This window comes from Cyanistes caeruleus, chromosome 3, assembly GCF_971803275.1.
Source record: "Cyanistes caeruleus chromosome 3, bCyaCae1.hap1.1, whole genome shotgun sequence".
NCBI lineage: Eukaryota > Metazoa > Chordata > Aves > Passeriformes > Paridae > Cyanistes > Cyanistes caeruleus.
Window position 1 is genome coordinate 77,906,083 of NC_141703.1, and position 24,565 is coordinate 77,930,647.

General features: G+C 40.7%; 1 protein-coding gene across 4 annotated transcripts in view; it reads left to right on the forward strand.

Moving 5' to 3' along the window:
* Window positions 1-20,280, forward strand: part of SESN3 (sestrin 3) — a 38,715-nt gene extending 18,435 nt beyond the window's left edge. For 2 of the 4 annotated variants that reach the window (XM_086882058.1, XM_086882059.1), the window contains 9 exons: window positions 4,753-4,818; window positions 7,140-7,337; window positions 8,019-8,201; window positions 8,583-8,819; window positions 10,357-10,504; window positions 12,738-12,853; window positions 15,220-15,410; window positions 16,660-16,804; window positions 17,647-20,280. In XM_086882058.1, the coding sequence (XP_086738184.1) occupies window positions 4,753-4,818; window positions 7,140-7,337; window positions 8,019-8,201; window positions 8,583-8,819; window positions 10,357-10,504; window positions 12,738-12,853; window positions 15,220-15,410; window positions 16,660-16,804; window positions 17,647-17,733 (1,371 nt within the window). In that variant the 3' untranslated portion in view covers window positions 17,734-20,280. Of the gene's footprint in view, window positions 1-4,752; window positions 4,819-7,139; window positions 7,338-8,018; window positions 8,202-8,582; window positions 8,820-10,356; window positions 10,505-12,737; window positions 12,854-15,219; window positions 15,411-15,579; window positions 15,708-16,659; window positions 16,805-17,646 lie in introns of those variants that run through there. The other 2 variants (XM_086882060.1, XM_086882061.1) reach the window with 1 other exon arrangement.
* Window positions 20,281-24,565: the final 4,285 nt, after the last annotated feature.

The window sequence follows — 24,565 nt, forward strand, 5'->3', positions numbered from 1 at the left end:
TTCAGTGAGGATGGAATAAGCAGATGGTCCAGTATGACTGTATGACTAAAATTGTCTTACAATTTTCTGAAAATCAGAGCATTTGACTGTAATTAGAGCCAGTTGAGGTAGACCCTGGATCCAAGAACCAAAAGTGAAAATGTGCTCAGTAAAAACAGTGGGAGTAGGAGAAACCAGTTTGTAGGTAGGGTTTTAACCAGAAGAAGCAGCAAATAATGCTGCTTTTAATGTGAACTATAATCCAAGGCATTTGTGTCTGTCAGCTGAAAACCAAATATGGGCTCCATAACATTAAGTCTGTGAGATTGAACTGGTGTATTTTGATTCTGAAGAACTGTAAGATAAAGCTGAGACTGGGTAAAAACCAAACAATTCCTTTGGGAAGATTCAGCCCCAGAGAGGGAATCTGAAATCCAGTTCTCCACTCCCACCCAGTGACAGACTTGACTCAGATTATTGCTGCAGATGATAATGAGTATTTTAAAGAGCTAGACCACTGAATTTAAATAACAAAGATCCGTACAAATGCTAGATGGTAGCAAAGTTGCTTGTAGATTATAATATAAGAAAAGGTGTAATAAATAATAAGTTACTCATTACTTTTCCCCCCCAAAAAACATTTCTGCTTGTTTAGGAGAAAGAGTTCGTTCCTCAGGAGAAACTAATTTTAGAATGCCCTTAGGATTTATGTTTGATCTGGTATTGTTTATTATCCTGATATTTTGACAGTGGTGGCAGGTGTGAGAGTGGTGGCTCTGAGCCCCTTTCTGAGTGTTTCCTGGACACTTCCACTGCTCTGGGAGTTTACAGGGACACAAGTGGCAGTGTTGCCATGGCTCACAAAATTCCCTCTTGACTGTTTCTTCCTTGTGATTCCCCTCCCCTGTCCCCCATCCCACTGAAGCATGACCAGCTTGATGTCAGGTGCAGGATGAATTAGATTTTACATGCCATGTCTGTAAGGAGGCCCCATGCACCCATAGCAGTGCAACCACTTGCCTCTTGCCCTGTTTTCTGAATACACAGATATTCAGAAGTACTTCCTAAAGCAGTTGTTTGATCAGCCCCACCAGCTAGCACTTCCATTCTCAAACAAAACCGCCTCTTTTTACAGCTTGCTAAAAATAGCCATTCCTTAAAGCCTGAGGACATGGTGATTCATGTGGTGGTGAAGAGGAAGAAAGGTTATTTCTTTCGCTTTGGGCTTGGAGAGGAAAGCTGCTGTGCTATCCCAGTGCCAGCTGGGCTCATGCTTGCTCCCCCTTGGCTTTCATGGCCACATCCCCAATCCCAGTGGCTCTGGCATTCCTTGCTCTGCCACCACAGCCTGGCAGCTATTTGAGATGCAGGTGCCACATCCCAGTGCCCTCCTTGGCTCTGGACTACACTGGTGTGCAGTCACTGCCACAACTGAAAATAAACCCGTGAGATGACAAGCTGCAGATTTGTGTCTGTGGGTTTGTGCAGAACTCACCCGAGGACAAAGGTATTTCTCACGGTTTATAGCTGGGCAGAGGGGAAATGCTCCGACTTTGTCACCATTCAGATTCCTGATGAAGCTCCTGGCACCATTGCAAGTGCAGTTTAAATCAGATGAAGTCACATGTAGAGCTTACATAGGATTTTTCATGGATTCTGCGTTGGCTCTCCCGTGCTCTGGAGAGGTCTCGTTTTGCTGTCTGACACCGCAGTGTGACAGTGACACTGCTGCTAAACCTGCTCCGAGGCTCTGCCTTGCAGCAGCCCCTCTCTCAGGCACGCTTTGTTCTGCTTTGGAGCCCTTCATCATCTCATTCCTTCTGAGGAAGCAGCCCTCAAAAAGGTACTAGTCTTAACGTAAGTGGAAATTGTTCTTACTCCAGCGATGTGTTGCTGGAGGATCATGAAGCAGAAAATGACTGGTAGATGTGCGTGCAGCATTTTAGTTGCTGAGCAACCTGTTTCTTGCTTCAGCCTCTTAGCAAAAGAGTCCAATTTCAAATAAGATATTTGGGACCCTGGCTGACTTAGTGATAGTTAGTGTAACCTGCAAAGACTACTTGGACAGGAAAACAAAATTACTTTCTTGGAAAACAAGAAGCTTTGCAAGATTTTTCACCATAAAGGACCATATATCTGAACTGTTGCTTTCTAATTCCCATATACCATTTTTTATGTTTGGGTTCTTGGGTAGACCTTAAATCATTGTTCCAGATAAAGAATGCCCAGAAGCAGTGGTTTTTATCTACAGCTCATTATCTTTCTCACTGCTTGTGAATTTCACATGTTTTTATTAATAGCATCCTGAGAACTTGTGCAACCAGATGATGTTTGCTCCTTTTCTCCTCACAAGCTTGTTTTAACCAGTTTTAATAAAATAAAAGCTCTGGCAAGAAGGCAAAACAATCTTTCTTGTTGATAGAAGGGAAGAATATGTGCTTCTAATATTAAAAAAAACCCAGCTCCCTGTATGTGTCTAGTGATAAGACTTGTCAACTAGAATGATCATGTTCGGGATTTGGGAGTTTTGTTCTTGTTTTGGTTGTTTGTCTTTTTTTTTTTTCCCAGGCTTGTTTTTTTCAGAATTGCCACTACCCAAAAGGAGTTTGGTCTTTTTGTAGTAGATTAACACACATTTTTCTTGTCTGACTGTCTCCTGGATTTTCTGCCATCATTCACAGGAAATAACTGTTGATACTTGCCTATATTCATCCACCCAATAGTGTTTCCTCCTTTCCTCAGCAGTAGCTTATCTGCAGGCTCAAAGGAGTAATGGCAGTCACACTGAATTGGAAAACAGGAGAATGGACCCCAGATCCGGCTAGAAGCAGCAAAGGGATTTTTTTTTTTGCCATTTTTTTTTTTGGTACAGATCAGAGAGCAGGATGGAGAAGGTTTAGCTCTGGTTTAGACCTGCGTTGCAGTGAGAGCTGACAGTGTACACGTATCCATGTTGTGTCACTCACACAAGCTGCTTCCTCCAGATTATTTAGTGTGAAATAAAGGTTTTAAACTTTGATTTCCAGATACCCTTCTTAAAACAAGTAAAATCCAAGCTTGTATCCAGTCTTGGAAAGCATTTATTTTTTTCAGTGTTGGCAGTAATGACTGGCTGCTGGCAAGACTGTGTATTTGAGGGCAGAAAAGGTTTTCCTGTGCCTTGTGTAACTGTGTGAGGAAGGGGTTGCATGTACAGATACCAGGACTCGCTTCACCCTTTCTTCATACTTTAGATTGAGTACTTTTTATACATGAGATGTATTTTACAGGATTTTTGGGGCTGTGACAGTAAGCAGCAGATGGAGGAAGTTGTCTCCTGGCTGCTGGGCTTCATGCGGTTGATCCAGTTTATTTCTGCATCTTTTAGCAGCTAATTGTTCCAAAGTCACAAACTCAATTGTCCTGTGAGAGTTTGCTTTGGAACATCTTTCCTGAATAATCATTGCTGATTTTTGCATGTTATTTCTTAATCTAATTTAGAAAGGACAGGATGTTTTTAAGGATCAGGACAATAGTTACGCAGCTCCAGTGGCTTAATTTTCCTGTGTGGAAATCAGTGGCACATTCATTATGGGACTGGAGCTGCTGTTTGTGCACACAGCAGTTAAGCTTAAAGCCCCCCTGGTAGAGGTATTTAAGAGTCATTTGTTATGGAAAACTTCAGACTTTCATGTTAGGGGCACGAAATACTTAGTATGCAAATCCAATACTGCTGTTTATGGATAACATATTAAGAGTCACCAACACTGTGGTTGCAATTAGGGACTTGAGACAAGTGTGCAGCCAGCCAGATAGGTGGAAAATAACCATGAAGAAGAAAAGACAAGCAACTGCTTTAAATTATTGCAAGGGAAATTCAGATTAGACATTAGGAAAACTTTAACAGTCTGAGGAGTTAGTCACTGAAATAAATGACCCACAGAGAGGAAGGGACCTCCAGGAGAATTGTACCGATGCTGGTCAAGAATCACATGGACAGTGCTGGTCCTGCCCTTGATGAGTTAGAGGAGCAGGCAGCCTCCCCAGGTCCCTTTCACTCCTCTGGCTGGCAGCACAGTTTATCTTAGTCCAGTTTCTTATCCCTAATAAATCAAAAAAGTCCTCTGGCTCTTATTACACTATCAGTTTGTTCTGTACTAAATATATCCTCCTGCCTTGTAGCTGGGGTTTGCACACCAAGGCTCCTGCTGCGTGCAGTGTGCTCCAGGCTCGGCACTGAGCAAGGTGGCCTTTTCATCAGGTTTCTAGAAAATACATGTGGCTGGGTCTTGCTGGTTTGCTTTTCATGCCAATATTTGGCACATGAAGTTCTTATGCTCTTCACAACGTTAAAGATCTCATCAGATGCTGATATTGAAAAAAAACAGCATCTTTCTTATAATTTCCTGAGTGTGGGGTTTGGGGGTTTTTTCCTTCTGTTATCAAACTTCTATTCAATCCAGTAAAATGGCTAATTTTAGCATCATGCCAGATGTTTTGTTGCTATTGTCTGTGTATCTTAAAACTGGTCTGTAAACCAACTGGGATTAGATTTTTTGGGTTTGTTTCTGCCTTACCCCTGCTCAAAATTGGTGCTGTTCCTTGCCAAAATGAATGCCATTCCTTCATGCAAAGTACAGGGGATACAAAGCTGAGCTAATGTGGTGCCCATACATCCTCAGTGAACACCCAGGGGGCTTTGAGAAGAGAATTGAATCCAGACCTTGAAGATCTCATCCTGTGTGGTGAATATGTAATTCTTGACAGTGACTGAACTATGTGACTGTTTTGCAGGAAAAGAGAGTACAAGTGTCCCCGCCGTTGACAAGAGGACCAAGTGCCTTTATACCAGAGAACGAAGTAAGTTTGCAGATAGCTGGGCTGGGTGATAGTTTTGAAAATAATGACATTGAAGGGTGATTCTTTGACCCTGCTTATTCCACAGTACCTGGATGAGCTCCCTGGAAAGCAAAAGCAATAGTTTCACTGGAGCAGGTTCCAGTGGGTAAGGCACACCGATCCTTTCACACAAGTGGTACTGTTTGACATCTTTTCTGTCACCAGCATTCCAGAGACAGCCATGAGTGACAGCTCTGCTCTTGTCAGATGGGGGTGAACACATTATTTATAATGCCAGACTTGAGGGGAGGCCAGTCCTGTATTGCAGCAGTGTGATTATGTAGCTCTCAGAGCAGTGCCTGACCTTCAGTTTGAGAGAAGCTGCAAATATGACATCACTCCTTAGACTGTAGCTGTGGCTCTTGAGAGAATTTATGGTTGAAAGGTAAAAGTGGATTTCAGACTTGAGATTTCTACCATGACAAATGCCGACTGTGGTTTGTTAAATAAACCTTTCTCCCCCATTCCTTGTCATGAAACAGTACAGCGACTAGAGAGGGCTTAGTGATAGAATAGTAACACACTGAAGTGATGATAGCACTACTGGTGTCAAAGGCTGCTTTATTGTTCAAATAGAAAGAATACGGGCAGAGGAATAATGACTTAATTGTAAAGGTTCCTGTTAACATGCCACAAGGCTTTGAAAGAAGAATTTAAAAAAAACATGTCTGTGGATGGAAATAAATCAGGAGGAAGTACATGCACAGTATGAAGAGGATAGTAATAGAGATGGAGATAAAGCTTAGAAATAATCATATGGCATATTGCTATGCCTAACATAGCAACAGCACAGTCCTTCAGGATTATATTTTGATTCTGTCAGCAGAATTTCTTTCTATAACTTGCAGTGTTACAAGGAAAATTCCTGACAAGCTGGGGAAGATTAGAAACCTTACCAGAGACACAAAAATATTATTTCCCCAAGAAACCACTAAAACAGACAAGAATCTCTTAAATACATGAGAGATACACTTGCTGAAGAATAAGGGGGACTCCTAGGAGTGGAGTGAGGTATATACAGGGAGATAAAACGGTCTCTAATGTCTGAATAAAATTCTGGTGGTAAAAACTTTATTAAAGATAACTGAGAAGGCATCGATTTGGGTGTAAAACATAGAAAAGCTGCCATAGTGAAGATATACACATGTGAAAATGATGGAGCTGCCTAACTGTGTAGCTGCTTCTTCCATTTTTTTCTGGGCCCACAAATTAAACCAGGAAAGTACAGTGGTGAGAAATTAAATGTTGTATTGTTTGTGTTTCTCTGTATGTAACTTATCTATATGAGATCTGATAGAAAGATATTTGAGACATGGTCCACTCATCAGCCCATCATAAAGAAGAAAACATATTTTAAATAGAATATTTCAGCAAAAGCATTGTGCTTCTTGGTTTTGGGCATATATAGCTTCATGTGCAGTAAAACAGCTGAAATATGTTCTCATTTCATGGTGTTTGCAATAGTAAGCTGGCTGGTTTATTACTGCACAGTGTCAGAATAAATACTGGGTATTCTAGTCTTGTGCTTGTAACTTCAGTGGTGAACATGTTGAGAATGGCTGTTCCTGGTGATAAACACTGAGTAATAGCACTCATACTGTGTCAGGGCTTGCAGTGCAGGAGCTACTTACTGTTCTGCTGTTTCATTTCATCTTGTGCCCAAGGTTTGGATTGGTTGGAATAATTAAAGAACAGCTTTTGTTTAAAGAAAGCATTAAATTCCCACTCTAAATAATACCTGAATGTTATGAACAAATTAGCATTTGATCTCCTCTTCAATTATACAAGCACAGAAGGGGTAGATTGCCAGGCTGTCTCTATAATTTGGTTACATAATCCAGTTCCTCTCCATTAATTTTGAAATTGATTTTGGGGCTGAGTACTCAGGTAGTGTGTGTCTATACAGGTTGTCTTCCATAAAGTATTTACTTCCCATTTAGCTCTTACTTACTTCCAGCTCTCTGTGCAGGTTTGATTTCAGCATTTGTGACTTCCTCTGCTTCAAGAAGATGTACAGAAAAATGGGCTTGGGTTTTTTAGTATAAAAAATAACACAGGTTCAGTGTAAAGCGCTCTTCGCTTCTCAATATACAAGTAGGATCTGTGTTATGTGTATTTGCATTCATGCAGGCATGTATGTTTGCAAATGCACACCCAGAGCTCCATCATTGTCTTTACGTCTGGACACGGATAATCTTTTCATTCCACAGTGTGTTTCTGCCCAAGGCTAAAGCTGGAGAAAATCTCTCCCTCTGTTAATATTTCTCCATCTTATTTTCAAGGTTATGCAAGCAAACGGTTTGGATGAACGTACCAATCTTCTTGTGGAAGAATATTCTACGTCTGGTCGCCTGGACAACATCACACAGGTCATGAGTATCCACACTCAGTACCTGGAGTCCTTCCTCCGCAGCCAGTTCTATATGCTGCGCATGGATGGGCCCCTTCCTCTGCCCTACAGGCACTACATTGCCATCATGGTACGTACCAATGGGCTCTGTATCTTCTCCTGCAGCTCTCACTTCTGTATTTTAAAAAAGGAGGAAAACAAGGAAGAATTCAGAAAGGAGAAATTAGTGGCATTTTGACAGAGGCTGGATTTTTGTTGTAGATTTTTATCACAATAAAGCAAACCTAGCCGGAAGGTTTTCAGTGAGAAGGGAGATTGGCAATCTACATCGTTCCCTGTTTCCCACAGTGATGCACCTCTCACATGCCCACATCACTGTGCAGCAGTAGGATGAGAAGCAGTAAACTCAAGTCACAAGAAATTCCAGATGGACACTAGGAAAGCAATTGTCTGTGTGAGGATGTCGAGACATTGCAGCAGGAACCAAGAAAGGTTCTGTGATCTCCAAGGGGGAAGATCTTGTCTGGACAAGGCTCCAAGCAGCAAGTTCTAAGTCAGCCCTGTGAGCAGAGGGTTATCTTATAGTGATCACTTCCAACCTAAATTATATTTTGCAATCCAGAGTAATCAAATGTATTTTTACTGGAGAATCCTCCATACTGTATAGAAATGCATTGCAATGCATTTGCACAAGGCCTTTTGGAATGACACTGTACTTTTGTTTTGTGTTATTAACCTGTCTCCCACGCACAGCAAAACCAGATTACACACTAATGTGCTGCTCCATTCACTCTGTGTTTAAATATTCCAGGCTGCTGCCAGACATCAGTGTTCCTACCTAATCAATATGCACGTTGATGAGTTTCTGAAGACTGGCGGGATTGCAGAGTGGTTGAATGGTTTAGAATACATTCCCCAAAGACTGAAAAACCTGAACGAAATAAACAAGCTTCTTGCACACCGGCCGTGGCTGATCACAAAAGAGCACATCCAGGTACCTCCTCAGTCATGCCCTGTAAATACCAGTAAATGTCTGGTGAAAAGGACTGCCAAGAACCGTGCAAGTGCCTGGTTAGGCTTCATTACCCTGAGTTATGTTCAGGGAAGTACCAGTGCACCGAACAGGCTGATTCTCCTGTGTGACAAAGCCAGTAGGATTTTCTTTTTAGGAGTAGCATCGGCTAAAATAGCCCAAAAGAAAAAAAGTAATATATTAGGTATCTCTTTTTTTTTATCCAGTGAGAGTTTGTGTGCAAGGGGAATATGGTATTATTGGAAGAAAGAATTGATCCCTTTTTGAAATGTGTAGTGCTTTATAGAAAAGCTGGGTACCAAAAGAAATTTTATATTTACACTTTTTTTATTCTCATTTCAGAAACTTGTCAAGACTGGGGAAAATAATTGGTCTCTTCCTGAACTGGTGCATGCTGTTGTCCTGTTGGCACATTATCATGCCTTGGCAAGTTTTGTATTTGGTAGTGGCATTAATCCAGAGAGAGATCCGGATACATCTAATGGAGTCAGACTTATAGCAGTCAACAACTTCTGTGTCTGTGATCTTGCCAACGACAACAACATAGAAAATGCATCCCTCACAAGTAGCAACTTTGGGGTTAGTGCTGCAAGAAAATTATTTTGCTTGCCTCTGTTTTGCATTAGAAAACTTTCTTCCATTCTTTCCTGTTTAAATATTAGTTTGAAATTTGTCTACTTTACAGGAATGCTTGAGTCTGGTAATTCTTACATACACTCTGGCAATTTCCAGTGTAACCTATTGCAAACCACACTGTAACAGTGGATGGTAGTCAGAGCAATGTGATTTTGATAGTTAATCTCAGCATCCATCAGGCAAGACTAAAACGTAGCTTTCAGCAGAAAGCTTAAAGGCCCATTTTTTTAGACAGTGTGGCATTGGCTGGAGCACTGTCCATCCATGTTCCTAACACAAGGAGTGAAAAGAAAAATGGAAAAAAGTAGAAGTAGTAGTAGTAGTAATAATAATAATAACAGTTTTTACTTCAAGGCCTGCAGTCACATAGGAAGTTTGAAACACTTCTGTATAGATGGGAGGAAATGTCTGAAATAAAATTATTTAATTTTTCATGCTGGTGTTCCAGTCTTGAATCAACAGAGAACTTTGATTACTAGCTAATTAACTTGATTAATTTGATTACTAGTTAATTAACTGGACATTTTTTTTTCTGAAAGTTGCTCTAGAATGCTTTTGAAGGCATGCCTTTGAATTAATGCTGACAGATGAATTAGCCTCACTGCCTTTGATGAAAAATCAGGATTATGAGCAGAGTTGCTAGATACAATTTTTACAATTAGCAGTAGAATGTTAGCATGTCATCACTCAGTTCAATCACTGTGTCTTAAACTTCTGGGTTGTAAAACATGCCAGCTCATGCCATGGAGGTGCCTTACTCCCCCTTTGTAGTAGGCAGAGCATTGCTGCTGACTGTGCTTATTGCTAGGCTTAGCTTATTGCTAAGGAGTCTGCTGGAAACAATTGTAACTATGGGCAAAATAACAACTCAAAAAGATGGAAAAGAAAAACCAAATAATTTATCTTATGGAAAATCTGAATGACAGGTACAGGGCATCCAAAATTTTGATGTATTTCTAGTAAAAAGAGGTCTTTTTTCCTCACAAAAGTAAGGAAAAGGGTCAACATAATGGCTATTTTGGTCACACATAATGAAAGAAAAGTACTGACTTGTCATCTCAGGTTGTGTTTCTCTAAGGCAGTGTTGCACTGCATCTCTTCAGAAACATATTTTGCATTACTAGTGGGCTGAATATAGTTACCTTAGTATGAAAAGTTGTTTTATGAGAGACATAGGGCATGCAGATAGATTTTCCTGAGCTATTTACGTGGTGGAATATGAGTGACTGTGGTTTCCACACTCAAACACCACCTCTTTCCTGTTAATTTGAAGTAAATTAATGCAGCAGGCTACATTAACACTTCCCAGCTCCTGTCTTCCTGCTGTCTGAAAAGCTGTTTGTCTGTGCTGTATGTGGCGAAATGCATTCTGGCTTGAGTTTTTGTGTTTGCTTCTGCTGTCTGGTTTTGAGAACGTTTGTGAAGATGACACATGTTGTCTATCTTCTAATTTTTTCAGAATGTCATGGTGTTTTTGCAGATTGCAGATTCTTTAAGTGAGCTGGAGGCCCTGATGGAAAGGATGAAGAGACTACAAGAAGATAAAGAGGATGAAGAAGCCTCTCAGGAAGAAATGGCAACTCGCTTTGAGAAGGAGAAGAAGGAGAGTCTGCTAGTAATTAGTGGAGGTATTTGTGCTTTTCCAGTTCAATTCTGTCTGTGCTTTTTAAGAAATAAATGCTTGAGGCTAGTTCAGTGACTGAACCTTTTTCTGTCCATTTCTTTATTCTCTTCATCTAGAAGCAGTGTAGTAAGGGTGGTCTTACCTTCCGCTTCATAACCTTAGGATTTCTTGATTGACAAATAACATCATCCTTTTTACTACTTGAAATTTAGCTTTTGTATATTAAAAAAAAAAAAAGGCTTGTAGTCTTCCTTAAAAAGTAGGATGTACATTTCCTTTTATATGTTCTGTATCATCAAAATAATTAATTTATTAATTATATTTAATAAATTAGTAATACATATTTGGTAATATTTCACAGGTGTAGGTTCTGTAGTGCTTAGAACTTCAGTAGCTTTCAGATATGACATTTACTTTAGGAATTAAATGATGAGACTCAACTACTTTACCATTTACTGCCCACCTGGAAAGGACATTTCCAACTTGCTGCTCTGAGTGATCATACTGCTGTGCTGTTCCACTGCCTATCTTGTGATAGAGATTGATAGCATTTTTTTGCTCTTAAATGATTTTCCAAATTTTGAGCTGAAACCTTCTTTTCGCATATTCTTCATATGCTCTGGAGTTCTTCATCTTTGACAAACTACAGAATGAAGTCTGCCTCATACAGACAGGAAGGTGGGTTTTTTCCCAAAGAAAGTGTTAGAAGAAAGAATATTATTACAACAATCAGAATCTTTAGCTATTTCCTCATAGTAGAAGCTACTTGATTGCTTGCTTAGTCTTTTTAAAAAGTGACCACTAAAATGCTTCACATTTTACTGCACTGTTCTTAGCAAATGTAGGTCTCCACAGCTTCAGACCAAACATGTTTGAAAGAATCAACAGGTTTGTGCAAAGACCCCAAAATGGAGAAAGAATGTACTGAGGATCATCAGCAGAGATATTGTTTTGTGGCTCTTTAGGAACATAGAAAAATCTCTGAAAGAAGACACATCCAGCAACCTCAAGCTGGATTTTTTTAAGCGGACATTGTAAATTCTTGCTGTATTTTCCTTTGGTCAGGCAGTATCAGCAGTGCAGATAAATGGACACTCATTGCAGTTTCATTATCAAAACAGGACTTCCATGAGTCTGTGCCACTTCAAGTGTTTAAGGAAAGGGGTCATTCAAGACAGGAGGGGTTTTTGGATGGGGTTGTTGATAGTTTTGTTCACTTTCTTTCCTCTTTACCATTTACTGATTTCAGTTGAGGAGTCTGTGTGTGTTGAGCCTTTACCCTTTCATGAAACCCAGTCCTTGTCAGGGCAGAGGAGTGTATGTGTGCAGGTTTTTTATTCTTCACTGAGAATTTTCTGTAGCAGATGTTGTCCAAGCCTCTTCCTACACAGTTATGTTTTGATTGTTTAATGAGGCAAAGAGGAGATAAAGCACTTCTGCAATTCTTAGATTAACTGACTTTTCAAGGTGCTAACAGTGGACATATGGCAACTGTTCTGTCAATGCATGTGGAAGCAAGCCACGATTTTAACATCAGGGTCAAATGCAGTCAGCTATGCAGTAGGCAACTTCTGCAGAGGTAGTTACACAATCAAGCCACCTGTTTATTCGGGAGGGAAAGATTGATTCCTGATAGAGAAGCTGCGTGTGCTTAACGATATGTTTTGGAGCTCTTTGAAGATGCTTAGTTACTACAGCTTCTGGCAGAATTTCACCCTGATGTACTGTAGAGCTCTTTGCTTTCATATAATCTTCAGCTGATACTTGCCAGTGGAGTGTTGTGTTGCTTTCTGGTGCTCATATTCCAGTTTACAGTGTGACTCCTGACACAAAGACTGCTCAGTACAACAATCCTACTACCAAGGATCAATTTTTTGTTCCTTATGCTAACCCAGTGAATTTGGTGATGATGTTCATCTTCCTGACTTAAGATAACTAGCCTCCCTCAGAAGTCAACAGAGGGAAAAGGAAACCTCCAGACAGAAGTGTAGTCCAACTCTTGTCTTTTAGTAGAAGTACATTAGATGTCTGGTATAGGCTGACTTTAATGGGCTCAATGAAAGCAATGTATCTAATAAAAGCAGATGAGAATTGAAATGTTTCTTTCCTTTGTACCACTATTCTCCTATGCATAACTTCTAAAATTTTCCTCCAGTGCTGTAGTAGAGTGTTAGTTGGAAGTCGGCATTAGGTCATGTTCTTGCCTAAAGCAAAGCATTTTCCTCTTTTATTCCCAGCATTTGATGATGAAATAGTTTCTACAGATGTCTCCCGTTATGTTGAAGATCCTGGGTTTGGGTACAAAGACTTTGCAAGGCGAGGAGAAGACCATCTGCCAACATTCAGAGCTCAGGTACCATCTCTTTAAAGCACATTCACTCGAAGAATGTGTGCATATCTCACTACAGAGCATCAAGTGGTTATTGTGGGGCATGTTTGTTCCAAGCTCCTTTTCTTATCGTGGTTCATTAATCACAATCTTGCATAAGTCTCCTGAGATGGAGTCTTTCACTGTTTGTCAATATTTGGCAAAGGCAATACTTGGCTTTCCCTTTTACTTCAGTTATTACTGAAACATTACCAGCATTAATATTTGAAAACGGTAAAGCATATCTGAAATAAAAGGGAAAGGTAGAAAAGCAAGAATTTCTTTCACATCCCTCGAGATGTTGTAGAAAAAAAATCCACTGGAACAATTCTGTATTCCTGTCATTTTACTAAGTACTCTCTGTCCAGTGGCTGTCAATACCTGGATGCATATAGGTCTGTGAGAGTGATTTGAGGAGTATTGTTCTCATATGTGCACCAAATCTCTGCAATTAGAATGCTGTGAAAGAAAAGGAATTCCTAAATATGATTACTGAAGTTTTTGCTGTATTTTAATGCATTTTTCTCTGTGCTACTGTAAGAACAGAAGGTACATTTTACCTGTACATTGTCTTAATATGTTGACATCCTTTGCCATGACCAGAATCATGAACTTCATATTATATGTAACAGAAGGGACATCCTTGGTGGTTCTGTTCTATCTTACTGAGCACATTCATAAGCAGGCTAGAAGTAAATGGAAAGCAAGGAAGAAATCTTCAACCAAATCAATTAAAATGACAGTGGGTGCAGGAAAACTCCGTGGTCAGAAGATGTATCTAAGACTGTAAAATAAAGAATCCACAATTGCTCTCAGGAAATGTATTTAGCTTTATAGCAGTCTCTACTGAACTGGATAATTTATTCTGTGGTCTTTATATGAGCCTGAAGTAGGTTATTACTGCCAAAAAGAATTAGACATAGTCAGTGCCTATAAATCAAACAATCTGCCTAACTTCTTTAGGAGCAGCAGGCTCCCTTGGAAAAAAGCTCCAAAGAAGTTGAAATTGGAACTGAAACATCTCTCCTCTTAAATAAACAGGACAGCTTCTGGCTTACATTCAAAGAAGTCACCTTGATAATTTAACTTTATTATGTCCTACTCTTAACAGTTGGATGTAGATAACCACAGCTTCCCAAATTCCTTGCTATTAATGATACTTAAATTTCAGTAGCATTCCAAACACCTGCAATAAGTCTAATCCTTACTCTGATAAAACAAAACTGAATTTGTCTCTATGGTTTTAAATTTATAAATAGAAAAATGGTATTCTGTACACAGCAGAATGCCTTCAAGCTTGTTTTTGGGGGGAAGGTTTCACTGATAATAGGGATCAATTGCTGTTAGTCAACAGCATTTTCCCCTCTCTGGGTCTTCTGGCTCTCAGAGGCTTTTGTGATGTCCTGGACACCTTTCCAGGGTTGTATGGGTATGGCATGTTTCTCACAAGCCTTAGTCTTTTGTGCTGGCAGCCAGAGACCAAACGTGATGTTGTGACATGTTTTAGATGTCACTGATGCCTCCGTGAGACAACGGAGCCCTGTTCTGCTCTTCCCTGCTGCCCTCCTCAGGGGAACAGGACAGAAGACATGCTTCAAGGTGCCTAGTGAGGACCCTGGCCTGGCAGTACCTTTGGAAAACAGCCAGAAACAGGAATAACATGGAGACGATGCCCTCAATTGTGAAGATGCCATCAGTGATGGAATGATAGAGCACTTGACAAGGATGTGATCACACTCTCACCTTCTGTGTGATGGCATTGTGGAGCTCTGGAGCATCTGCCCTTGCTCTGGAGCAGGATGGTTCTTCCTGCTGTGCCGCTACTCTACAATGACTTTCCGCTCCTCATACAAGCACTCAGGCTTTTATCTTGCAATCCAGGTGCTTGTCTAAGACCAAAACAGCCTGGATTTTATCAGGGTTTTCAGGGATGGTTTAGCATTTAACCCAATGATTTTACATTGTGGCTGGAAGTAAAGGCTCCATCTCTGCTTGGAGATAAGCACCAAAGCCTCCAAGAGAGGCAGGTTTTAAACTTCAAGGCCAATTCCACATGGAATGATACTGGTCAGAGTGGCAAAGCAGAAGAAGATTCCCTAAGCACTTCAGGAGAAGCTTGGGGTTTTTTCACCTGTAGGCTAATGATATCCAGGGTTGGAGTGTCGCAACGTGATATTCATTGCCAGGAATTCTGGGGGAACAGAGCAGGTGGATGAAGGATTCAAAATGCAAACTTTTGGAAGAGAATGAAGTCATAACTATCAGCCAACAAAAACTGTTGAGTTGTAGAGAAGATAACATAGGGAATTCACTTAATTTGTGCTTTTATATATTTTCTTCTCTTTCTGCAGGACTATACTTGGGAAAATCATGGCTTTTCCCTTGTAAACAGGCTTTATTCTGATATTGGGCATCTCCTGGATGAGAAGTTTCGGATGGTGTATAACCTCACATATAACACTATGGCAACACATGAAGATGTTGATACAACTACGCTAAGAAGAGCTTTATTTAACTATGTCCACTGTATGTATGGAATCAGGTATGGACAAAAACTCCCTGGCTTAGGAGTACATTTTAAAACTATGTAAGCAGAAAAAGAAACCATGTGTAATGCATCATTTTAGACTGGGTGATTAAAGTGGAGATGGTACCTCTGTCTGGAAGTTAGAGTGGTTTTGCTGGCATATCAATATAATTTTTCCCTCCAGTACAGAAAATGAGTCAGGATGGAACTCTGAAGCCAGCCTGTATCCTTCATTCAGGAAAGACAACATCCCTAGGCAAGTTCACAGACAGCACCAAGTTGGGCAGGAGTGTTGATGTACTGGAAGGAGGTAGGAAGGCCCTACAGAGGGCTCTGGATAGGCTGGATCAGTGAGCCAAGGCCAGTTCTATGAGGTTCAGTGATGCCAAGTGCCGAGTCTTTCATTTGGGCCACAACAGCCCCCTGCAGTGCTACAGGCTGGGGGCAGTGGCAGGGAAGCTGCTCATTGAAAAAGGCCCTGGGGATGCTGGTCTATAGCAGCTGACCATGATGCAGGGTGTGCCCAGGTGGCCAAGAAGGCCGATGGCATCCTGGCCTGGATCAGCAGTGGTGTGGCCAGCAGGAGCAGGGCAGTGACCGTCCCCCTGGACTCGGCACTGCTGAGGCCACACCTCAAATGCTGTGCTCAGCTCTGGGCCCCTCAGTGCAAGGAAGACATTGAGGGGCTGGAGCGTGTCCAGAGAAGGGCAGCGGAGCTGGGGAAGGCTCTGGGGCACAAGTGCTGTGGGGAGCAGCTGAGGGAGCTGGGGGTGTTTAGTCTGAGAAGCTCAGGGGGCACCTTTCACTGTCTACAACAACCTGAGATGAGACTGGGGGGGTCAGCCTCTTCTCCCAGGTAACAAGTGACAGGATGAGAACAAAGGGCTTCAAGTAGCACCAGGGCAGCTTTAGTTTGGATATTAGGGAAAATTTCTTCACAGAAAGATTTGTAAAGCATTGGAACAGCTCACAGAAGTGGGAGAGCGACCATCCCTGGAAGTGTTCATAAAATGGTGGATAGGGCACATGGTTTAATGGTGGCCATGATGGTGTTTAGGGTTAACCATTGGATTCGATGATCTTAAAGGTCTTTTCCAACCTTATAAATTCTATGATCTTACTAAGCCTTTCAGATCCTCTCTTAACACGTGGTTTTTGGTCATGTGTGATAAATGTTCCAATTCCCAGGCTTAAGAATATAATGCTGCAAAAGCAATGTTTTTAGAAACTCATGTCCAACAGAATCATTGCTTGTGTTATGTAGGTATGATGACTATGATTATGGAGAAGTTAATCAGCTACTTGAACGCAGCCTGAAGGTTTACATAAAGACAGTGACCTGCTACCCAGAGAGAACTACCAAGCGCATGTACGATAGTTACTGGCGCCAGTTCAAGCACTCGGAGAAGGTATGTGCTCCAAAGCCAAAGTGGCTTCACAGAGACCCCTGTGCTGTTTGAAAATTAAAATATGGGGACTCTGAAAAGGGCAGCATCTGTCAAATGAACTGGTTTAAATCAGAGAAAAACAAATGAGAATCAATCTGTGAGTGTTAGATACCAATTTGACAAAAATACTTCTTAGTGTGCTGGAAATACTTTTTAAATAGTAATAATGATGATGGTGATGATGACTCACTTCTCCATAATGTTGAATGGACAACTGTAAAAGAAAAGTGGATAAACTTGAGAATGCAGAAGTGGTCATCTATGCCAATACTTGGGATCTGGATATCAAGAAATACCTAAACTCTTGTGTGTGTGTGTGTGTGTGTGTGTGTACTTTATGGTATTTTTCAGCAATAAAAATGTCAGTGTGCCTTCATATATCACATTAAATGCTTCCTGAGAAGGGTTCAGTGGTTCAGTACACGTGTGCCTGCAAACCTGTCTGGCATGGAAACTGTTCCTTATTCTGTGCTCCTATATAATGGTGACAGGTAGTAGTAAAGAACACCAAATATAATTTAGAAAGATCTACTGTCTTTAGGACACAAAGAAATGTTTAAAGGTGTCTTGTCAGATGGAAGATTGCTTAAAGCAGCAGTTGAGGGTAGTTGTTTGCAGTCCTGGGATGTTGTCCATATTGGCATTACTACACTAGAGGAACTGTAGTCCTGCAGCAGGGTACGGGGAGAAGAGACAAAGTTTTCTTGCAGCGATACTTTACTAAAGGATAGAAATTTCATCCTGAATGAATAAACCATGTTGCATTCAGAGGTGAGCTAAATGGCTGATGTACTTTTTTACAGGTTCATGTCAATCTACTTCTGATGGAAGCTCGGATGCAAGCCGAACTTCTGTATGCCCTTCGTGCCATAACTCGTCACTTAACCTGAAGCACTCGCTGGCCAGGAGTACAGGGGCTTCTACTGAGTATGTAAAGACCTTTCAAAATAGATACACACCAGAAGCTGTTTGTGATGTAGCATCAGGTTATTCAATTCTCTAGTGTCAAAGTTTAGCCGTGCTTCTTGGCGGCTGTAATGTGCAATGACGTGTTTTATTTTCTTGATGCTTAACATTACTAATGATAACAAAAGTAACACTGAGGAGCGCTACTCTGCATTGTTTCCGGCTGGATTTCTGCACAGTGGTCAGGATCCTGAAACTGGTTTTATTGTATCCAACCCTAGCGCTTTGTTCTTTAAGCACTGGAGTGAAGTGCTTAGAGACTTCTTTTTCCAAGCAATCATTTTTCAGATGAGTGGAGTCCAGCAGAAGATCAGTTCTGCCTGTCCTGAGAACGTCCCACCACATCGTGACTCGCGACGGAGATGCGCGGGCTGTGCCACATCAAATTGCCCACTGGATTCTCCTGTGTGTCCTGGAGACTGCTGCCAGTCACTGTCTTACTACAGCAATTGGAGGTGATGCGAGATGTAGATGCAAGCATCGAGCACACTTTAATGTGAAATTAATCTTGGTAAATCCTACAGCATGCTACTGAAGTGCGAAATTCATCCGCTTTGTCGTGCCCCTTCACAAAGAGAAGAGGCCTCACAGTTTGCCATTTCAGCCACACTTACTGTGTTTCAATCATGCATAGTCTTGTTTTACTGACAGTCACCCTCAGTTGTCCTGACAATACCCATGCTCATCACGTGTTGCAATTTGTTTAGTTGGCACCTATAAAAATTAATACACAGGCTGACCAAAAATAGGGTTGTGGGGTTTTTTGCACTCTCTTCTTTATCAATGTTTTAACTAAGGAAAGTAAAGGAAGGCTAGTATATCTATTCTTTCATATTGGATGTATAAAAATTATTTCCCATAACTTTTTCATAGCATGAAATTGTAATATTCAAAGTTTTAAAAGTTTCTATGCATTAGTGTGAGTGAACAAAAGAAAAGTGCAATATTTAGAAAGAAAGCAAGCTTTTTTCCCTGACATGCCACTGCTAAAGTGTCCTTCTTATATAGCCATAAAGAAATTTTAAAACCAAATTTCTTTATTGTCTAGCAGTTTTGTTTTAGCTTTTACGGCTTAAGACAACCTGATACTGAGATGCCAAAGCATCCCCAAAACAAAGCATTTTTGGACAACCAGTAATATTGGGGAAGGGAAGAAATAAGCTGCCAAAAATGTCACACTTTTGTGCTGTTTTCTGTTGCTTTTGACTAATTTTTGAGAGCACAAAATGTTGATATTTATAGCTTTATTTTGTATTGCATTTAATGAACCAGTGAAGTGCCTAAAGAGATGCTTAAACTTACCCAGTAGAACACGAGTTAACTGCTTCAACTTTTGTCTGTTGGTTTGGACTTTTCATATTTCTTTTGAGGAGGGTGACTTTTATTTCTGTGATATGTATTCAAAACTAACCGGACAGGTTTATTTTTAATGTTCTGTTGGATTGTAGAAGTTAATGCAGGACTTTTTTTCATTGGTGATTGCAGAACAGTTAGAAAAAAAAAATACTACCAGTCATATTTTGACACTTTTCATTTACAAAACCATGGACCAGTACTCTACTAAAGTTAGTTTTCTCTTTTCTTCCCTCTTCCTGATCCATGCTTTGACTTTGCATGTTGGTTTTTCTGCTTTATCTGTCCGTTCCAGATTGGAAAGCCCGATGATTGTACACTTTTCTGCACTTTCAGACTGCAGACTCTGCATGTGAAAACCTTTTGAGGAAAAAATCAGTAACTATTTTTTTTTAAGTGTCATTTGGCTATTTAGAAAACTACCCAACAGACAGCACTGGTCTGTCTTGTAGAAAGCATCGGGTAGAACATCAGATTTATTTATCTTGTATAGCTAACTGCAAAGATTTCTCAGAACTACTGAGATGTTCATATGTGTGAACTTAGATTTGCTTTCTAAATTGTTGTTATCCTTTCCCCCCTGCTTCTTGTGATTGTAGTGGCCATACCTAATGGCTTCTGCTGAGAGAAGTTTTCATGCAATACTTTTGTTTTTCAGAGTGATGGGAACTGTTCAGTACTGCTTTAAATTTCTTTGCATTGAAAAGTCAAGTAGTTTTCAAGAAGCACAGTTGAGCTCTGGAAAGGAGGTGAAATTAGATTTGGGTAACTAATATGATGGCTTCGTTTCCCCTCAGAAATGCAAAGACTTCCGGAGTAGGTTGAGTTTTACATTTGGAAACATGAGTGCCTTTACTTCTTTCCTTATGAAATATACTTGCCAGCTCAAATGCCTTCATGAGCAAAGTGTACATGAGCAGATTTGAAATACAGAAACCGTAAATGGATTGCTTCACAAAACTTGTAGTAAACCAGTGTTTTGTTTTGGTTTTTTAAGTGCCATATCAAGTCCCATATGGCCTGCAAGACATTCCATCACAGGAAATGTCATTGTACAGCTAGTTTGCTATTTCTCTTTTTTTTTTTTCCTTTAATATTAAATGCAAACTTGAAACATCTGGAAGTGTTTTCCACGTGGCATTTTTTTTCAAAGTATTGCATTTATAGTGCAACAATTTATAGCCTAGTTTTTATACACAAATTTGGGATTTTTAATAGCTGTTTGTTCAGAATAGATGTTTAAAGTCAGACAACACTACCATACACTTTATGCACGCTTTAGGTTCACACTGTGCCAACTTTTAATGTGCAAGTGTTCTTGGATTTATTTTGCATTTTTAAAGTACACATGAATGTGAATCTTCACACTTTTTTCATTAATATTTTTCTTAAGAGTACCAGAATCATTGGAAGTGTAGATCCTCTCCCTTTGTGTTCCTTCATTGGAATTGGTAATTACCAGCATTCATGTTAGTCTACAAAATCCCAGCCGTGACCAACATAAAAACAAAATGTACAGTCTCCTGTCTACTGAAAAGAAAGCTTGATAGGTACAAATTAACCAGCTAGCACAGGGAGCACTGTGAGTAGGGAACAGAGCTTTTGAGCATGAACAGCTTCTTATCATTGCAGAGTCACTTGAAATGTGTGTTGCTGTAGAGTATGTCCTTGCTGAGATTGCTCTATTTTTTTTGGTAATGAAGAGAAGTGAAAAAGGTGCCAACTGGAGAAAGCATTTGCATTTCCCAGAACATTCTACCCACAGCCAAACTTCATGAGAGTATCATCATACAAGAATAGAAATAATTGTTAAAACAGAAATAATAATTTTAAATTTTGGTGCAGTTTGTGCAGATAGCTAGAAAGATAGATAGCTACCACAGCTAGTGCTGTGGTGTCCTATGAGATTTTTGGTGAGCTGTAGATGGATTTATTTTCATCAAGGCTGAGTTGAAACATATATCCTTGGTTCTAAAGCCTTCACTAAAATGAAAATCACAGAATCATAGAATTTGCTAAGTTGGAAGAGGCCCACAAGAATCATCAAGTCCAACTCCTGACCCTGCACAGGACAGGTCCGAGAGTGATACCATGTGCTTGAGATCATTGTCCCCAAACACTTGTTGAACCCTGTCAGGCTTCCCTGGGGAGCCTGTTCCAGTGCCCAACCATCCTCTGGGTGAAGAACATTTTCCTGATATCCAACATAAACCTCCCCTGACACGACTTCAGGCCATTCCCTCGAGTACAGTCACTGGTCACCACAGAGAAGGGATCAGTGCCTGCCCCTTCCCCTCACAAGAAGCTGTAACTGCAGTGAGCTCTCCCCTCAGTCTCCTCCAGGCTGAACAGAGCAGGTGACCTCAGCCACTCCTCATACAGCTTCCCCTCAAGGCCCTTCACCATCCTTGAAGTCCTTTGGACACTCTCCAATAGTTTCACGTCTTTCTTATATTGTGGTGCCTAAAGCAGCACACAGGACTTGAGGTGAGGCTGCCCCAGTGCAGAGCAGGGTAGGACAATCCCCTCCCTTGCCCAACACCTTGATCCTTGAAAAGGATGTATTTCAGCTGTAAGAGTTAAAAAATCTCCACTATCAGCTCTTCCTATGTATTAAAAAACATTTAAGGACAGAAAAATCAGTAAATTTTTAAACAATTACACATGTAAGTATAAATTTAGAACAGATCAGAAGAGAACAAAAAACATTTTGTTGCTCTTTTACTTGAGTGCAAAAAGTCAAAGCACCAGATTCTTAAAGTGTATTTTTGTTTGTAGTGATACTGATATTTTCATGGGATTTGGAAAAAAGCAGCTTGCTGACTAAATTTCAATGGGGATTTAAGCACCCAGGCACTCAGCAAAATCCTAGAAGATGCCCACTTGAATGTTTGAGTCAGATTTTTAAGAAACTGAGTCACCTAAATAAAATAGAATAAAATTAATTTCCATAGAGACTAAAATAATAATATGTACCAGGTCCATGTGATTTGCAGTGATTGTTAATGAAATGAGTTGTTTTGGGGACTTAACGTAGACTTAGAGAAATCTCTCCTAAAGCAGTTAAACTGTAAGCCACTGCTCTTGCAGAACAGGTTCTCAACGTTTCTCATGCATGTGTGTTTTCCATGAACATAGGCATGCATTTCAGGCTCATGATCCAGAATCTGGACTCCTTTCAGAAGAGATTCAGAATTATTTAACCTCTACTTGCAGAAAACATTCATTTGTGGTAGTAAGTGGATAGCATGTGCCTGAACTAAAAATTTTTGGATCAAAAATACTCCAGATCTTCTTGATCTCAATGTTCTTTCAGTTACTTTCTGTAGATGTTTGGATCCTTCTCCCATAGATAAGGGGTGATGTTGCACAAAACAAAGGAAGAGGGGAGTGGATTCATTGTAAATGAACTTTCCCAGAGCAGATCTGACTATAGAGCTGTAAGAATCAGTTGCTGTTAGCAATCATTCCAAGAGCTGGATAAAATGTCAGTTTTCATTACCTGAACTTCAGATTTACTGTTTCTCATGTCCCCCAGCACTATGTTTGTCTGAAGAGATGCATCCACCTACTTCCCTATATTTAGGAATTGTAAGTGAAACATTTTATCTCCAAATAAAAATTAATATAGTATTTCATACCTACTGCATAGATTACAGGTGTGAGAGATGGAGAGAGCACAGTAGTATGAGGAAACTTCAGGAGCATCTTGATCAGTGTTAATTTATTCCTTAGAGCACATTTCCTGGCAGGTGGTCGTGCTGCTGCTCCCCAATATGCATCAGGTCTCTTTTGCAGATATTTAATCCTTTGCTGCTCATCAGGGGAAAAATTGTTATTTTCCAACCTGCCACCACCCCTGTCCTGCATCAAGTGCTTCCTGTCTTCCCAAATCCCAACCCTGAGCAGCCTCCCAGCTGCAGGGACAACCTCCCAGCCTTAACCTTGAAAGCAAGGTTCCCCTATCACTGCTTGTTGTTAAGTGCAGAGGCTCTTTCTCACCTTTAGAAACACTTAATTGTAGTAGATTGTTTCTGGACAGGAAAATGTTAAAAGTGGTTCAAAAGGATGAAACTCAGTATTTGCTTAGTAGTGTCAAAGCCTATCTCTGGAGTTACAGTAAAAATCCAGTGGATCCACTAAGGAAATGCTTTCTTTGGTGAAATGCCCCATGCTTGAGCTGTTCAGCTGTGCAAGTTTCTCAGAGGAACATCTGACAGGGAATTTGAGGTCCTGTTCTGCCAGGCAGGCTTACAGGGCATCAGATTGGCAGCCCCTCAGGTGCCTTGCAGCCAGGCAGGCTGCAGCCAGCCTCTGGAACAAGTGGATTTGGGTTTTTCATTTATCTGTGAGAAAAAAATCCAAATGCACATTGTAGAGTAGCTGCTGGAGGCAGAGTTGGGTGTTCCTAGGGTACTGAGTATCATCAAGGCTTGTGGAAAATAGAAACCTTGTTCCTGACAGTAGTTAAAGGTACCGGAGGTCCCAATTGTTACAGTAATTGTGAGGAGCAAGCCCTGCTGTCGGCATCAGGCTGCACGGACCACAGGCACTCCCAAAGGGATACAGCCAGCACAGGAGGAGTTGAGGTATTGTTCAGCTGAAGAAACTGCACTGATGAGTCTGAAGGGTTCTTTTGTGTCCCTGTGCATAGGGGAGGTAGTGGAGGATGCCTCCTTCCAAGGTGTCCAGAGGGCTTCTTTGGGAACAGAGCTGGAGCCTTTTCCTTACTCCAAAGATGGACCAGGGGAAGGGAACCATTCTGCCCAAGAAAAACTTGCTGCTGTTGGATTGCATTTTCTCTTCTCCGCCAGCCCTTTGAAGAGAGTTTTGAAGCAAAATGGGTCAATCACTAAGCATTGTGTCTCCAGGTGAGGAGTCTGGGGGGCAGCAACAGCAGCAGCTCCAAATACCAACAAGTCCAAAACTGTGTCTCATTCCTCACTTCATGCTCATGTTGTGCCACCAAGACCCAAACCTCTTCACTCCAGCCCAGCAGGCATATGCCCAGGTGGCTGCAAGAGCAGCCCACTCATGGTGGTGGGTGATGTGGCCACTTTTAGGGGGAAAATAATATTTAGGCTACAGCCCTTGGACTCTGCAAGGCAGTGCAGTCAGAGGTCTTTTCACGACTGTGACCAGAACTGGATATTAACTGTAGCTTAGAAAAATAGGAACTTTGTAAACTTGAAATCTCTCAGTTTTACCCTTTTCTCCTTTTGCTGGAAAGCCACATGATGAATGTATATGCTTTATCTTTCTATCCAACATAACTGAAAATCAGACTGCCAACTCCTTGTTTTGTATTAGCCTTTTTTTTAAAAAAAAAAAAAGAAAAGTTTGTGAGCAATATATGTAGCATGCTGTGAACGTCTGTTTTGATCTTTATAGTTACTCTTTAAT